The sequence below is a fragment of the Anarrhichthys ocellatus genome, unplaced genomic scaffold, assembly GCF_004355925.1.
Source record: "Anarrhichthys ocellatus isolate YVR2014 unplaced genomic scaffold, GSC_Weel_1.0 scaffold72, whole genome shotgun sequence".
Lineage (NCBI taxonomy): Eukaryota > Metazoa > Chordata > Actinopteri > Perciformes > Anarhichadidae > Anarrhichthys > Anarrhichthys ocellatus.
In genome coordinates, this window is record NW_022280102.1 from 1,521,812 (window position 1) to 1,539,857 (window position 18,046).

At 39.5% G+C, this 18,046-nt stretch overlaps 3 protein-coding genes across 5 annotated transcripts; 2 read left to right on the plus strand and 1 right to left on the minus strand.

Annotated features, from left to right (window-relative positions):
• Positions 1-4,171: 4,171 nt before the first annotated feature.
• jam3a (junctional adhesion molecule 3a) lies at positions 4,172-8,365 on the plus strand. Its single transcript, XM_031873510.1, has 9 exons — positions 4,172-4,177; positions 4,390-4,495; positions 4,576-4,689; positions 4,893-5,045; positions 5,831-6,033; positions 6,515-6,614; positions 6,869-6,998; positions 7,088-7,139; positions 7,254-8,365. Exons 1-9 carry the CDS (start codon positions 4,172-4,174, stop codon positions 7,287-7,289), a joined length of 900 nt encoding a protein of 299 aa, XP_031729370.1. The 3' UTR covers positions 7,290-8,365.
• A 1,081-nt stretch (positions 8,366-9,446) lies between these two features.
• Positions 9,447-13,831, plus strand: vps26b (VPS26, retromer complex component B). Its single transcript, XM_031873644.1, has 6 exons — positions 9,447-10,124; positions 11,050-11,206; positions 11,388-11,552; positions 11,861-12,036; positions 12,140-12,282; positions 12,952-13,831. The coding sequence occupies exons 1-6, from the start codon at positions 9,902-9,904 to the stop codon at positions 13,087-13,089; spliced, it is 1,002 nt and encodes a 333-aa protein (XP_031729504.1). The 5' UTR covers positions 9,447-9,901; the 3' UTR covers positions 13,090-13,831.
• Positions 13,238-17,558, minus strand: thyn1 (thymocyte nuclear protein 1). Of its 3 annotated transcripts, XM_031873648.1 has the most exons (8): positions 17,363-17,558; positions 16,454-16,524; positions 16,216-16,367; positions 16,069-16,137; positions 15,858-15,950; positions 15,687-15,782; positions 15,449-15,599; positions 13,238-15,364 (listed from the first exon to the last, which is right to left on the minus strand). In XM_031873648.1, exons 2-8 carry the CDS (start codon positions 16,500-16,502, stop codon positions 15,318-15,320), a joined length of 657 nt encoding a protein of 218 aa, XP_031729508.1. In that variant the 5' UTR covers positions 16,503-16,524; positions 17,363-17,558; the 3' UTR covers positions 13,238-15,317. The 3 variants fall into 3 exon arrangements, with proteins under 3 accessions (XP_031729508.1, XP_031729507.1, XP_031729505.1); XM_031873647.1 differs by having other exon boundaries at positions 16,069-16,367; positions 17,436-17,558; XM_031873645.1 differs by having other exon boundaries at positions 16,069-16,367.
• Between the last annotated feature and the right edge of the window lie 488 nt (positions 17,559-18,046).

Sequence of the window (18,046 nt, forward strand, 5' to 3'; positions counted from 1 at the left end):
ATCTACTGTATGTATTGAGCATGCAGCACGTAGACTGTGAATAAACAGCATCACCACTGACCCATACATTGAGTTCACACGAGTCAACTCTAGTGTCCAAATGCCATCTCTCTCTCTCTCTCTGACCAATTGAATCACCATCCGAGAGTGTGTGAACTGACCTTTGTGATCACGTATACTGATTGACGATGATGAGCGGGGTGCTATTAGTGTGTTCAAAATGAAGAGTGAGACATGGTGTTGTTGGAGATGACACACCTCATCATCATCCCTGCCCAACAACAACAACAACAGCAGCAGCTGGAGCTTTGGAGCTGATCAATGTAGCTGATGCTGGGCGATGCGTTATATCCACCCTTGGAGTGTGCACTCGGCGTGAGGTCACCCTGCTGTGGAAAATGTAAAATTGGCAGTGGAGTGAGTTATTTCCAAATGGCAGATTGCATTAGTAAGGGTTGAACTTTTGAACCCCGCTCCGCTGCAAAACGTGTGAATCAAATGACTAAGTGACTGACGACGCAGCGCTTCATTTATCACGTTCTAGACGGTGTGTTTTGGTTCTGAAGCCCAGTGGGTGAATGTAGCTCACTACCATAATAGCAGCAGACATGATTCAAATGTTTAGTCTGAAGTTCTGCCCTCCAGTTTTAGTCTGCCCTTAGGTTTAGATAATGAATAGGATTCATGTTGTTTAATTCATGCTTCATGTGACTTGCACATTAACATTTAAATAATTTAGTTCAAAGTAAGACAAAATTAATGTTTTTGCATGAAGATTATCATGTTATTCCACACTGACAGTATCGTATATATATACTTCATCATCTTGTTCCTGCTGTTAATTGAAGCTGTATAATGTTACACTAGGGCTGCAATTAAAGATTATTTTCTTGATTGATAGATTATTAGTTCTGTTGAATGATTCATCTATCAAGGACGTGTATTCAGATTGCTTGTTTTATTTGTTTTTATTAAAGCTTGGACTCCACGCTCTGGAAGTCACATTTGTCTTAACCTCAGCATAGTCAGACATATTTAGGATCTTGGAAAATTGTTGATATCTCTTTGTTTATTGTCTATGATCCTGCAGCGGAGGCCTTGTTTCCTCACCAGTGTCCTTTTGGTCGGCTACGATGGCTTTAGAAAACAAAACACAGTTCTCGAGCCCCCTTTTCTTACGTTTCCTCAACATGATTGTTTCACACTGATCTACTGGAGTGATTAGTTACAGTACACATTCACTCCAGTGGTCCATGGTCCATACAGCTCGCTAACTCTGCCTTCAGCATATTTTGCTGCGACTGCACTGGAATGTTTGGGGAAGACGCTTTTTATAGATGCACTGGTTCAACATTTATTTTGTTTTTGTTCCAGGGGTGGGGATACATATTTAGTGTGTAAGAGGATTGCAGAACGTGGTCATTTAAGAGCACATTTCTCTCAGAACAGACTACAGACCTGCTTTGTCTATTCATTACAAAAACACAGGGATTAAGAATGAGCCTGTGTTTGCTTTCCAGCAAGCGCTGAGATTATTTTCTCGAATAATTCAAAAATATTGTCTTCTTTTCAACCTACATTGTGTCACCGGGGGACCAACCATTGTTGTGTGGATGCTTTTATTCTAAGCTCTAAGTATTAGTAATTGGCTACACATTGTCATGTTAATCGACTGTGGTCATACTTTCCCACGGCCTACTTCTTTTTAAAAGAATCATGTCAAAAATGTGCCTGGTTGTGCAGTTAGTACACTATATATATATATTTATATACGTATATATATGAATATATATATATATATATGTATGTATGTATATATATACATATATATACGTATATATATGTATATATATATATATGTATATGTATATGTATATGTATATATCTTTTTAAATTTCTGTTCACTAAAGTGTGAACCAAAACCATTCTCTCAGTATGAGTTATTATTTGCTGTGAATAATAAGGACTGAAGACTGTATTTAAGGAACAGTTTCTTTTTTGGTAATGTTTTGCCAAAGACAGAAGGGCGGGGGGGGGGGGGGTGACATATAACAAAGGTCACCCCCAAGGAGTGTTTATCAGAGTTCCAGAGTGCTTCAGCACAATTTAATTATTAATGATTATTTCCTGTAATCGTAGAATAACATTACACACTGCTATGTTGAAATCCATGAAATGATGGGAGTTTTTTTTTGTTTTGTTGTTGTACTGCGATACTTGTGCCGTGTGGTTGTAGCAGATTCGATCAGACGTCTGTATTTGAAAGCCTTAGCGCTGCAGGTTTTACTTTTGTCCCCCCTTGTTGGTGAACTTGCTTCCGCCTCCGCTGTAGAAAGACAACTCCTCACTCCGTCTCGCATATGCCGAGGGAGCGTTTGTTGGACGGAGCTCTCCGTGTGTCTCATGGGATGTCCAGTCACAGCTGGGCTATAAATAGCTTCTTGATGTGCAGGGTGGGAAAGTCAGCAACAGAGACGGAAGCTGAGACCTGGAAGTCACATCCCATCAGTGTCCGCAGCTGTGCTCGAGCCTTGGCAGGACCCACGTTTCCATCACTTTCAGGCCGAGCGTCGGCTATATGTTAGCCCGATAAATGTCGTAACAAGGCCCCTGTGAATAGACAGACAGTTTGTCAGAGTGCACGGGGCCTCCTGGCACACAGGAGGGGGGGATGTCTTGCGGTATTCAAGGCCCGCTCAGATAATTATTGTTATCTAATTTCAGCCTTCATTTGAAACCCCCCCTCACACTGCCTCCACTGGGAGCGATAATGCCTTCATTACTCAGCAGGGGTGCTGTTAGTCGCATGTGTACCCAACGATTATTGCATTTGGAAGCGGCACAGACACAATGGGTTGAGTGGAGGGTACCAGTGGAAGGTGGAAACGTGCTTATTTGTCCTCAGTCTTTTAAATCACACACACACACTGTGGAATTATGTGTGCACTTGACGTGGGTAATTGTTACGTTTTCCTAATTTGTTGTTGCACACCCCATCGCTCTTTGCTCACTTATTTTCCGCTCAAATTGGTATTCTGCTGGCCCAAGTTTGACAAAACTGGTGAATTATGCCCCTTGCCATCACGAGCTGACATTTGCGAAATAACACCGATTGCTTTAAGGAGTGCACTCAAGCAAGGAACTTAAAATAAGTATATCTCATGTGTTGTTTGTGCCGGAGGGGAACAAGACGGCTGATTAAATATGCTTCGAATTTAAAGCACATCCCCACTGTCAAGTTATTTTTGTGCTCGTGATTTGTTTTGTTCAGGGATTTTGATAAATTATTTATCCTATAAACCTCAGTGTTAATTAGTGTCACAGTTCAGCAAAGAAGCTCTTTCACTTAACTTGAAAAACAATTAAATAAATCCGAGCTCTTGTAATGTTGTAGGCTTTCTGCTCTAATGAGTGCCACATCGCTGACCAACTCCAGCTGTTCCTCAGAGGGACATTGTCACCCAATAAGTGAGACCCAGTGAGCTAGCGATGCAGATGTTCATGTTCTAACATCAGACAACCACGTCCAATCTGTGTCCGAGGGCATTGTCTCTACTTCTACTTCTCATATGAGTGTCTGTGGTTAAAGAAACTGCCACCCCTGTGCAGTATAAACACATAAACCCCATGAAGTGCTCATAGATCATTTGAAACCCCTTATTTGTACATTGCTGCATGAAAGTATCTTGAGATTTGACTTGTTTCAGGAGCGTTTTGCCTTCAGTCTCGGTCTTCATTAATTGAAACACATGCTCAGTTAGACCGGGGTCAGGGGATTCGTTTTGGCCTTAAAAGACTCTGTGGATGCCTTGCCTTGTATGCTTATGATTATTGTCTTGCTGCATTGTCCTAAAACTGGAGGGACTCTGCATAAAAGTCCTCCCACATTGGCACTCTAGGGCGTGTCAAACAAAAAAGCTGAAAGTCAGCACTTTAACTTCAGACAGGGTTTCATTTAAAATGCGGAGCACAAGAGCAAAGCTGAAACTATAAACACATCTTCATTGCAGCAATTTAACATTTAAAACCTGCTCTCCCGTTCAATGTTTCATCACCAGCCAAATTATTTAAAAAATAACCATTATAAAGGACCCAAATCAAATAATATTTACTCTCAAGAGTCAGTTCTTTTCCTAAAGCCGATCCCGTGCAGCACACACATTCATTAAAAATGCACGTGAGAACACATTTTGGCCCCAGGTGTTAATCCTTTTAAACAGAAATGTGAAGTGATTAATAAGAAACTCTGAATCAGATCCCAAGGCTGTCTGAGAGGTTCTATATTTATCACTCTAATCCACCGTTTATTAGGAAACATGCCCAGTTGATAATGTCCGCTAATGAAATTGCTTGTGTTTTTGTGTGCCATCAGGGTTACTCAGCATTTAGCGTCTTGCTTCTTTCTTCTTTTTCCTCCCCGCAGGTCACATCCCATCATCACTGGGGGTAATCCTCCGAACCACCGACAAGATTGTGTGGGCAAATGAGTTTGAGCGTAAGTTGCTGGAAAATCACTCTAACCTATTTAGCTAAAGTAGTTTTTCTTTTCCTGATGCGTTCTGTTTCCCCCCACAGCCATCGAACTGACCTGTTTAATAGAGTCCATCTCCACAAACAACCCGAGGATTGAATGGAAAAAGATTAAGAACGGTGTCCCCAGTTATGTGTACTTTCTAAACAGGATAGCAGGTAAACCGCTTGCAAACTCTCCCTTTTTTTTAAAGCCCCGTCAACCAAAGTGATGTCTCAGGGCTCAAGGCTTAGCTGAATGAATGGTACCTTAAGAGAACTTGGCTTTGAATTCTGTTTTTCCCGGACTGTGAAGTCACACTGTGTATGTGAATGAGCAATTGTAAAGTGATTTTTTTTTTCTTCCCCTCTCTCTTGAAAAGGGGACTTGGAGGACAGAGCTCAGCTCAGAGAGCCGGCCAACATCATGATCTTTAACGCCACTCGGTCAGACACGGCAGAGTACCGCTGCGAGGTGGCCGCCATCGACGATCAAAGGGACTTTGATGAGATACTCATTAGTCTTGCAGTAAGAGGTACGGTGAGCTGGTACCACATGGGTCCTTGACTGAAGACTTATATATATATATATATATACATATGTATATATATATTCAGTTTATATTAAAGGATTATCAGTTAATTTTACATTTATATTAAAGGGATAGTTTGACAGATTTTGCTGTCTTGCCAAGACATGGATGAGAAAATCAACACCAATCTTACACCTGGGCCTTAAATATGAAACTACAGCCAGCAGCCAATTAGCTTAGCTTAGCATAAAGGCTGGAAGCAGGTGAAAACAGCAAGGCCGACTATCAGGCCACACGATGAAGGCCCCGAGTACAACCTAAAACCTACATTTCCAATAGTTTCCCTCCAACTATTATAATTTAAGTGTTTTTTGGTTCTTTTACTGATGTTTTTATTTTTTTAATAATGTTTTTTCTGTTTTGTAAATTCTTTGTTCATTTTTTTTTTCTTCTTTTTAATACTTCTTGATATTTAATGCTTTTATTGTGACACACTTTGTTTTGAAAAGTGCTATGTTATTAAATCTTTACTTACCTACTTCCAGTGATTCCCATCATTGTGATAAACTATATATATATCATATGCAAAGGACAGGGACTGTATTATGTATTTCTTAAAATGTCTTACCATTCCTTTACTTCAGGCTCTGCTAACCTATAATGATGATTTGCCATATTTAGACAGTTTATGCATCAAGTGATTGATTAAATTATATATATATGCATACATATAATTGATGACTAACAGTGGTTGCAGTAGCTTGACGTGTGCCTGTGTCTGTGTGCAGTGAAACCTGTGGTCCCACGGTGCAGCGTGCCGGAGGCGGTCACAGTTGGAACATCAACCGAGCTGCGATGTCTGGAGAACGAGGGCTTCCCTGCTTCTCAGTACCGCTGGTTCCACAACAGCGAGGAGCTTCCTCAGGACCCCAAGAACAGCCCGAAGTTGGTCAACTCTTCATATAGCATCAACCCTGACACTGGAGGCCTGGTAAGAAAGACACACGGTGTGACATGTTTATTTTAGAAAAACTAGCACTAAAGAAATGTATTTACTGTTGATGTTACTATGTTATTAGAAATCAACTTATCAGGATCTGCCTCAGTCAAATGTGGAAGAAGTAGTTGACATTCTGTTCTGTTTGTGCATCTAATCTACAGTAATGTAAATGTGATTTAACAAATCCATGCATATAAAGATAAAGGAAGCTAAACCTTAAACCAGCATATGAAAGAAGGATAATGTTGCATTCAAAGCCAAGGGGATGTGTTTACGGTGTACTTTAAAGACACAATAACAACCATGTTACTAAACACATTTCCATATCATGAAATGTTACAACACATTGGAAGACAATCGGTCTTTAGAAAATGTCATAAGATTTGATCCACAGCCAAGCATCCTTCAGCATTTTGTTGACAACGCAGCTGTCTGTCATTGCACTGAAAAGTCTCTAAAAATGTCTACTCAGAAATTTCGAAGAGTGAGGAAGGAGGACGCAGGGGAGTACTACTGCCAGGCAAAGAATGATGCCGGACATGCACAGTGTCCTTCACAAATGATGGAAGTCTGTGAGTGTCTAAACGCCTGAGTCACTATTTTCTATCCAAGATACAAGAGTTTTATCTAAAGCTTACTTGTGTTGTGTCTAATGGTATGAAGCTTCCTATCAGAAGAAAACGTTTGATATCTTTACTTAAAGTGATGATTTCAGCCCCATGTTAAATACATATAATCAAAATATACAAGTGCACAGATCATAATACTCCATATCTCCCATGCCGCCTAACTCTGTGAAGACAATCATCTCTGTGTCCTGTTGCAGATAACGTCGACATCCTCGGGATTTTCCTCAAGTCCTTTGGTGCAGTGACTGTTTTCTTCTGTTTGGCTGCTTTGATTTGTCATTCCCTTAAACGTGGATGCTTCTACAAAAAAGGCCACATTGAAAATAAGTGAGTACAATCTCTGAAGAACGAAAGAAGCAACATTTTGTAGGATTTTCGTATTTTATTGTGTCTTTTTTTTTATCTGTTTATTTCAGCTACAATTGGCCAGCACAGAATGATGGTGTTGAATATGCCGATGCAGATGAGGTAAACAAACTCTTCAGAGCATACACAGTATTTGTTGCATGTCTTACTGTGAAGAAATTAAACTATTAAAGGATCAGTTGTGCATACATATTTTATACTTCCTGTTTTCCACAGGGCCATTTTCGCCACAAGTCCTCATTCATCATTTGACAGCGGAGACGGAGGATGAGATGAAACCCAAGACAAGAGCAAAGAACTGTTGAGGTTAAACTGCTACAATGATTCTCCAGATGGTAAAGTTTGAGGTGTAACATGGCACATTATTCTCTGATGCACATCAAAGTCAAATCAACAAACTTGCCAAAGTAATTTTGATATAATTTTGTGGCACTGTTTCATGTTTTTTCTTTCAATATAAATCTTCTTCTCTGTTAGTATTCATTTCCGGTTGAAACATTTGTTACTCCATATTTAGTTTATTTTAACTCATTTGCCACAATGTTTTAGTGGGATTTGATATTTCGCCCACGGTGTCATGGCAGAAGATGCTGCAAGCGACATTCCTTCAACGTCTTTTGGACAAATCTTCTTTTATATCTCTTAAAACTTTTTACTGAGTAAACTGAAATTGTTTGACAAAACTCATTTACGTTATATTTGTTCATAAGATAAACATGTTCTTATTTTGTTTCACGTGGGGATAATTTGCAACAGTTTTTTGTACATACTGTAGTTATACAGGCAATAAGCAGCAGACTGTAAAAGACTGATGAGCTCAGATTCATAAGGCACAAGTTACCCGCCTTTCTTATATTCACAGATAATAACAAGTCTATACGAGTACAGAGTAACTTGTGAGTTTGAACAACATATATCCCACTATGCTGCAAAGTCAATATGTACTATAAAGGTGGTGAAGTATGATTTTTAGAGTGCTGTTTCTGTGTATAAGTGACCTTCTATGCTTTACTAATTATTTTGTGAGTATTGGACATATTGTCCAGTTTTGACTCAGTATTTGATGTACATAAATACATACATCTTTGATCTTTTAATTTGCATATATTGCACTCCATACCTTATTGTAAATACTGCAATAAAACTTATAAATTTACAGTATTTACTGTTCAGTGTGTATCTGCAGTGTTGAGCCTGTCATTTCAAACATTAGTGTCAATGATTTGTGTAACAACTCAGGAACTGTTGTAAAATGTCCACTGTTCATTTGATATTAATGCTATATGTTCATGTTATTTTGTTACTATTAAATACGTTTGAACTGTAAATGTTGTGGTCATGTGTATTGTCAGATTGATTTTGAGAAAGGACGAGAAACTAATGATACAGCGGCAGTTTAATGTGTGACAACATATATAACATTTCTAAACTGGTTTGAGGTGCTTTCTACTGTATGCTTCTTTATACTTCTATTCCACTACATTATAGAGAGAACTAGTACTATACTACTTATGTTGACAGCTACTAATAACTCTACATATGAAGATGCCATTTTACAAAACCTGTGATGAGCTACTAAAATATCATACATTATTATTAATATAAACTTCCACCAAACATTATACTTAAGTACAGTCGCCTATTTGGGTAAATACACTTAGTTTTCACCATAGACTGTGGTTTTCACCAGTACAGTAAGTATAAAGAAGTTCAAATCAGCTTTACTTCAGCCAGCTACAACAATAAAGCTGCTTAAAAACATCGGGAATTATAATCTAATATTATAAATATGCAGGAAGTCATCGTAATGGAATATGTTTTCCTTGTGCTGCCGCTGCTTACACTGAAGTAAATAACTTTACTCCCCGTTGCTTTCTAAATAAATATAGTACTAATATTTGGTACTTTGTTTTCACCTTGGTTAGAGTCGTAGACAAAGCATTAAACAGCTCTCACTTCTGGTTTGGAACCAGAACAGTAGTAGTACATTATATATAGTATTATAAGTTATATATTGTACATTATATATAGTATGCATTATATGATATGTATATTATTTATATTATGGATAGTATACATAATATATATAATATAATAGTACATTATACATAGTATATCATATATATAATATATAGTATATATATAGTATAATAGTACATTATATCTAGTAATATACATTATATATATATATTACATAATAGAACATTATACATAATATATATTATATAATATATATTTTATACATAGTATATATATATATAACATGATTGTACATTATATATAGTAATATATATATATTATATACATTATATATATAGTATAGTAACAGTTGTTTAGAACGTGGTTTGGAACTTCAGCTCAAACACTTCTGGATTTTTATTTTGAAAACCCCCACCCGGAAGTAGTTAACCCAATGCAGGTGGCGTACATCCTGGTTATTTGACAACATACACCGTCGTTTCTTATAGAAAACAAACATGTAATATACATTCACATAGCGAGGATTGTGACCGTTACGGAGAGTACTAGTGTGCACGCGGTGTAACGTTAGACTATCTACTATAAAAGGTCACCAGAAGAAGAAAAGAAACGGCTCATCTGCTGATGGACGTGTTATTGTTGCGTTCTTGTTGTGCCGTCGTGTTGCTATTTCGCTTGGTCGGTATGGACATGTAGCTAATGTGGAGCTATCTCTAAAACATCCAACATCGACTTTTTACACGTTTAATAGAGTATCTCGTGCTCCGACAGGGAACTGAGGTCGCACAACCTGCAGGCCTTAGTGTGTGTCTGTGTTGTTTTACTTTGAAACATCAGCAGGTTTGTTTTTTTTGGATTAGTTTGCTAACAAGAGTTTACACAAGATGAGTTTCTTCAGTTTTGGACAAAGTGCAGAAGTTGATGTAGTCCTGAATGACGCGGAAACGAGGAAGAAGGCTGAGCACAAGACTGAAGATGGAAAGAAAGACAAATACTTTCTTTTCTATGACGGTGAGACAGTGAGTGGAAAGGTGAACGTGACGCTGAAGAACCCCGGCAAGAGGCTGGAGCACCAGGGCATCAAAGTAGAGTTTGTTGGACAAATAGGTAGGTGAAAAAAAATCAATAAGACGGACACAGTAGAGACGTCTTTACATGTGTTCACCAAAGATTTCACAAGTTCACACAGAAGTCTGGCCTCTGTTTATACCCATGTTATGGTGTTATGGTTCATAGAATAAACATTATGTTAGGGACTGTACACCAATCATTGGTGTCGGGGCTTTTTTAATGGCAAAATGAACTGAACCAGTTCAATCGGGTTATATTACTTTTAAATATTGTGCTATTTGCTTTAAGACTCTTCCCATCATCAGGATGAACACATATTCATTTTGATGAACAACTAAAGAAGACTAACCAGCTTCTAAAGGTGCAGCCGTATTTACCAATCCCTGGAGCCAGAGTGACATAGTTGTTTTTTGATGATGTAACATATTTTGGAAAGAACAAACTAACCGAGGAGATGTGTCATTTCCAGCTCGGGGAAACGGGTTAAAAATGTTTTTTTTTTATGGTTTAGCAAACAGGGTAGTTAGAAGAGTCTTTGAGCACTCTGTGAACCCTGAGACTTGAATTTAATGGTCATACATGAGCAGCACCATCTGAGCCACGGGCACTCTTAAACCTGATCAATATTGTCCTGGGACCCTTCCCTTGACTGAGAGAAAAATAGCAACACCCTCCCCAAAACATCTCAAAGTAACAGAACACTATTGGATAATCTACTAACAACTAAAATTGCAACTAACATTTAAGGCGAGACTCTAATTTAAACCTTAATATGTGACTAGCCTAATCATATTCAAATAAAGACCAAATATAAGTGGAATTAGCATTTGGCAGAATTATAGAAAACACAACAAATGATGGACAACATGGCCAGTTTAAATTGAAGTTTATCTCTGTACATCCGTCACAAACGTAAATCGGTAACATCAGCACTTATTCTGCTTTTGCGTCTTTCTTCTAGAGCTGTATTACGACAGAGGAAACCATCATGAGTTCGTTTCTCTGGTGAAAGATCTCGCAAGACCGGGAGAAATAACTCAGTCCCAGACCTTCGACTTTGAGTTCACTCATGTTGAAAAACCCTACGAGTCGTACACGGGCCAGAACGTCAAGCTACGGTACGTTTAATCATTCGCTCCTCTCTATTGGCTGTGAACTGAGGGACTTTAAGTGTCCCTCTGTAACCTTTAACATTTAAACTGAGCATTTTGACGCTCAACGTTGCCCACATTTACTGTGAAGTCTGTATTTTATTGCTTCGGTGTGATTATACTGTCTTCATTCTCTGTTTGTTTGCAGATATTTTCTGCGGGCCACGGTGATCAGACGACTAAATGACATCAGTAAAGAGACGGACATCGTGGTGCACACGTTGAGCACTTACCCTGAACTCAACTCCTCCATCAAGATGGAAGTAGGAATAGAAGATTGTCTCCACATCGAGTTTGAGTACAACAAGTCCAAGTAAGACTTGTAGGGCTGCAACAAACAGTTATTCTTTCATTAATAATCGATCCCTAGACAGTGATTCAACTTTTTAATTTATATAATGTTAGAAAATAGTAAAAAGTCTTTATCAGATTGTCTTAAAGTGTCTTGTTTAACCAACAGTCCAACACCCAAAGAATACTACCATCTACTATCAAAGACAAAGAAAAACCAGCAAATGCTGTCCAGTAGCCAACTGATAAAAAGATATTGGTGCTCCGTTACTGAGCGACCTGCAGCCCTCATTCTCCTTTCTGCTCGTGTCTTCATCTGTCCTCTGACAGGTACCATCTGAAAGATGTTATTGTGGGAAAAATCTACTTCCTGCTGGTGAGGATTAAAATCAAACACATGGAGATCGACATCATCAAACGTGAGACGACGGGCACCGGCCCCAGTGTGTACCATGAAAACGACACCATCGCCAAGTACGAGATCATGGACGGAGCTCCGGTCAGAGGTAAACGACACCTACGCATGATTGCAGTCATTTTAATCACGAAACATCTAACTCAAGATCTACTGAGCGTCATCCAACCTGACACGATTATTCCATGATCCAGGAGAGTCCATTCCCATCCGGTTATTTCTGGCTGGCTATGATCTGACTCCCACCATGCGAGACATCAACAAGAAGTTCTCCGTGCGCTACTACCTGAACCTGGTTCTGATCGACGAGGAGGAGAGACGCTACTTCAAGCAGCAGGTAGGCTGCTGCAGGAACGAGGCCGTGTGTAGTGATACTGCCTGGGATGTGACACGGTTTCCTGAGGAAGAGATAAGAGAGAAACATCAAGTGCAGTGAAATTATTGGACCAATGCTTGTATCCCAATTCTATACTACAGTCCATACTAATACGCAGCTTTGAGGATGTGGTTTGAGTTTTGGACCGTAAGGCAATTACATTTGTGGAACACATTTATCGGCAAGGGGCAGTTTAATTATTGTGTGGCACACATACTGCGTCATGTCAGCATGAAATGGAAGGAAGTAGGTTGATTTTTGTATACTTACTGCTAAAGAAACAGCTGGTTCTGAAACAAATAGTTGGATAATCCACAAAAATTCCGGCAATACATTAATTGTTATCATTTGTGTAGCAAAAATGGAGAAAATAATTGAGAAAACAAGCAATTTGAAAATATCATTTTGGCTCTGGGAACATATTTTCTTGTCCTCGGCAAAGGAGAGCATCTTGCTGCCGATATACAAACGTTACTAACATGATTTTTTTAATTTAAGTGACCACTTACAAGAGCAACACCAGATTTACTGTCATGGTCTTGAGCTTTCATGGATAAGAAGTCAATAGACAGTAAAAAAAATAAATAAAGCACACAGCGTCTAAAACCCTCCGAACCCTTCCTTGTGCAGGAAATCACGCTGTGGAGGAAAGGGGACGTGGTGAGGAAGAGCATGTCTCATCAGGCGGCCATCGCCTCGCAGAGGTTCGAGGGCTCGGCCGCCTCGGAGAGCGCTCTGGAACAGGCCGCCAAGGAGGAGAGCGGGTAGAGGTCTGCCGCCCGCCCGTCTCCTCTCACGAGAGTAATCGGCGTCCGCGTCGGGAGCCGCCCGTCAACTGTACATCATGTGGTGACGCAGCTGTTTTTTTTTTGTTTTTTTTATTTGTAGCCGCTGCTGGTGAAGGGAGGAAGAAGGGAGCCCGACATACAGTCACACATACATACAGTATGTGGACAATGCACACCGTTTGCATGAGGCATTCGAAGTGGCTTCGGGCCGCTGGTCTTGTACTTCCTCGTTAACGCATTTGTCTTTTCTTTATGGGAATCAAACTAATCATTCACTATGTCCACTGTGTTAAAACCTTCCATGTGTGATATTCTGGAATTTTTAAGCCTTCTGTTGGTTACTTTAATTAACGTTTTTTTTTTAGGATCAATTAATTTCTGATCTCGTAATTAATGCGACTCGACTGTCATGAATTTTCAGAAATGTATCTCCAACATTCCACCTTTAACGAATGCGTTCCTAACATTGTTGTAAGGTCAAGAAATCTGAGATCACTTTGCACTGCTTTATCTTGCTAAACACATTTTCTCTTTGTTTGTTTCTGTGTGTGTACAAAAAAAAAAAAGAATTATCGAAGCGGAAACTTCCCATTTTGAGGGCTTAAGTATTATCGCACGTGTTTTTGTGGTTTTGATCTGTAAATAAGACCAGCTAAAACCTTTTATCCTGTTCCAGCTTGTGTACGTTGATGATACAGTATGCGGTGCCACAAGACCACCTTTCATGCTCACGTGCTTTGCCTCGGCATTCCAGTGGCTGTGAGGAGTGGGTGTTTGTATTAAGGTCTGATAGTATGAAGTCCACTGTATCCTCTTCATTAGAGACTTAAACGTTGTGCCTCAGTGTATCAAGCAAATGGAATCCTCCTGCCTCTTTAACATGATTTTAGTCTTTTAACCAGAGAAAGAGTTACAGTAGAACTATCTTTTGAAAAATGCTAATGAATTATTCCTTGTCCCTGAAGGTCAAATAAATTGATGCCAAATGAAAAAAAAAAAGAAAAACCTGGACTTGGTTGTTTTACAGCAATGAGTGAAAGTGTTATTAATAAGACCACCACATACACTGACTACATCATACTAACACTGCTACAAACAGTACACGGCTGAGTTGTGTTGTCACTGAGCAATTTAACACTTGACAGCTTTGAACATGAGTGACGAAGTCTTCAGGTTGTTTAAATACATGATCATTAACAGCTCTGTAACAATCACAAAACTGGAAACTCGTAAAATGATTTATCAATTTGTCTTGACAAAAAATGTGCAGCTATTTGGCCGCACTGACAACCCAGATTTCAGCTGAGCAGAACGAAGCCTGAGAACCACTTCCCAACCACATAATACAGAAATGTATATCATAATGAAGAAATGCCTCTTCGACAAGTTAAATGTGTATAAAGGGGCTTTCAATAAAAATAAAATACATTCATTGAGGTTCAGGAACTGTGTTCTTAATATTCACTCCAGCTAAGTTACAGAATGCTTCAAAATCACATTGAAATAGAAAAGTTAAAGACATCAAAGAAGACAAGAGTTTCTGGCGAACAATATCTGCTGAAAGGAGGTTTTCATTTAGTCGAGGAAGAATCAGAACGTCTTCTTTGAGAAAAGCAAAAGACAGAAAGGAAGTTTCAAAGGAGCCCGACGCCTTTCTGGCAGAATTTGCTAAAATGAGGTCTGCAGTAAGTCAGAGGATCAGAAAGATGCGAGCGTGATTCCCCACCTCTCTCTTAAGCTTTGAAGAAAAGGCGTCATCACACCCTGATTGGCCGAGAGGAGAAACTCACCAAGCTGCTCTCAATTCATAATCAGCAGCCAACAGGTGATCTGAATTAACCCTCTAATGAAGAGGGGAAAGGGAGATGACTGCAAGTACCAACGAATGAGGAACTGCTCCAGCTAGTTTTATTATCAGTCATTAAATTACTTTTGGAAGATAAAGTGCCAAATATCTAATTGTTCTGACTTCTTGGATTGTTTGAAGATAACTTCGTATTTGGGAATTTGTGACGGAAGCAGGACTTTGCCATTTAAACATCAGGTGTCGAAGAAGCTTGCTCTGTATCGTTCAGAGACTGGATGTGAGCCATTATTTGACAAAAGCACATTTAATATTTGTGAACAAAAGAACATAAACGCTACAGTGCCGTGAACAAGGTCTCTGCTTCACGATTTCATTGTGTCGACAACATCTGGTCCAAATCCTCACAAAGGCTCTTCATCTTCCAAATTCAGGACGAAGTCAAACTCCTCTGCAGAGGAAAAGAAGAACGGAGCGAGGGTTCAGAACCGGTAAACACTGACAGACGTCACAGAGGGAGGACGTCCTCACTCACCAGGGGTCAGGGGCTGCACAGAGAGCCGGGCCCTCGTAAACAGGGCCACGTCCTTCAGGGGCCCCCCTGTGGCGCGATGCTGCAGGTGGTACTTCTTCAGCTCAGACAGAGGGAGAAAACGCTTCATCATTCTTTGATACTGGACATCTACCTGAGAGAGAAGAAAACAACATCAAACCCCCCCCATGCTCCATTGTTATGATCCTGCAGTGTGCTTTTAACTCCTGAATGAATTCACCATGCTCCATTTGGGGTTGTCCGCTTTACTGTTTGCATCAAAGTGGACATCTTTCTTGTCAAACTGCGTGTGGTCCACATAAGCTTCCTTCACGATCTAGAAAAAAGGAAATGCAGCGAATAATGATGCCTGTAGCTTTGTTTAAATCATCACAATATCAGCGTGACTTACTGTCATGAGTCCCGCTATCCCCGGTTCTTTGCAGTTGCTGTGGTAAAAGAAAGCCAACTGCCCGTCTTTCATCTGCCTCATGAAGTTGCGCGCCTGGATGATTCAGAGGAACAAAACAAGAAGGAAGAATTTGCACGAGGCTGGTGAGAAAAAAAGTGCCTTATTTGAGGGAAACATCGTTTTCATTACCGAGTCGGTTTTGTGGCTCTACCTGATAATTGCGGACGCCGTCCCAGCAACCAGTCTGATCCGGCAAAGCCTTCAGATCCTCTATCCCAAACTGCAGAATGAGACCATCAGACGAGTGCAGGCCACTCACATTAAAATATAAAAAATAAACTGTGTTCAGGCTCTGTACCTTGACGTCGATGTCGTTCTCAAAGCGGCTCTCTGGCTCGGACTTCATCAGCCAGTGACAGAGCTGTGGACATTCTGAGCTCTCCTTATTTTTCGCAGACTCGGCAGGAGCTTTCCTCTTCCCGCCAGCCGCTTCGTCGGCATCGTCCTTGCCTGTCGTTGCAGCAATAATCTGATGAGTCCCTCAGAAAACACCCAAACCAGACGAGAAGTTTTACTCTGCAAGTTCATTTGCTCACCTGAACTCGCAGTTCTTTTAGTCACTCTGGCCCTCGTCTTTGGTGGCATCGCTTACAGTCTGTGAAGAAACCTGTTCAAAACATCCATAACAGGGTTGATGAGTTCAAACTATCTCATTCATACAGAGGCCATCTTTAACATCTCGATGTGTATTACGTATGTTTTTGCATCGCTGTATTACAGAACTTTGATTCATTATTTTTTTTTTGCTGGATTAGAAAAAAAACTAAAGTAATTCCTGTCTGGTCATTTTATCCATTAACAATTTGTCAATTAATTTAAAATAATAAAGTCCCATATCACGACATAGATTATACACAGTGTGATGGAGAATGACATCCATATCTCCAACAAATAAACCATAAAATTACAAAAATAAATGTTTCAACAAATGTCACGAGGGCTGCTCCTAACAATGATTTGTACTTGCTGCGTTAATACATTTCTGTGATCATGTTTAAGATATCAATTATTTCGTTTTTGTTTTTTAAATGTCTTATTTTAACAGTGAACACATATTCTCAGTTTGAAAACATAGGATAATAGTAAGGAAAATAATAATATTGAAGCTGGAAACAGAGGATGATGCCATTATATTGCCTTGTTTTTATTTTCAATGGCGATCTCAATTCAGTGGAATGACTTACATGATTTGATAAGGAGAATAAAAACATTAATTGAATACGTTGATAAAACAACAATACTAAAACAAACTTTTCTTTTAGGTCCACTTGAAACTTTGAAGATGATTCTTCCTCTAAGCATCACCACGCACGTGACCATCTAGTTCGCTTTAAAACCTGAGCAGCACGTGTGAACTAAACGTGCCTCTCATTTTAAAGTAATGCAGATGAGGTTACACTGCAGCTCTGGTCTAGATAACCTCTTTAACACAGATTAAAAAGTACCTGAACAGAGCTCCACAGGTAAGTGGACGACACGTGATGTCGACAAAGTTATCGGTGCACTTGATTTGATTACCGTCTCCTCCCGTTTACGTCCCGTAGAGAAGCTCAGTAACGGAGACGAGGCGGTGAACCAGACGTATATCTAAAACAACAACAACCGGCTGATGTTCGTAGTGTTCTGCCTTGAAGTGTCTCCGCTTTACGGCAGAGTAGGCGCGTGTAGCGCTTTGCTGCCTCACTCTGGTTGGGATCATCACTACATCTCATATCGATCCTGATTGCGTTGGTCCTCGGATACACGGCCTGTAGTCAGAATAAAGCCAATGATGGTTTTTTAGCACTTTGGCTTCTATATTTAATATCCCCCCAAAAGACCTTTGAAGGAGTCAGTGTTCACTCCCAACATGGCCCACTTCCCCAAACAATATCACGTCTTCTTCTGAACACAGCTGGCACTGAAGCATCACAAGCAAATATATTACACCAGTGACCATTGTTTTGTTTTCCAAGGATGTTAAAATGAGATGTGAATGAGATGAGATGTTAAAAAAAGAAATATATATATATATGTTTTATATTGCATTTATTTAATTATATACATATACTGTATATATAATTAAATAAATACAATATAAAATATACATAAATGATCACATCAGTGACCATTGATTTGTTTTCATATAT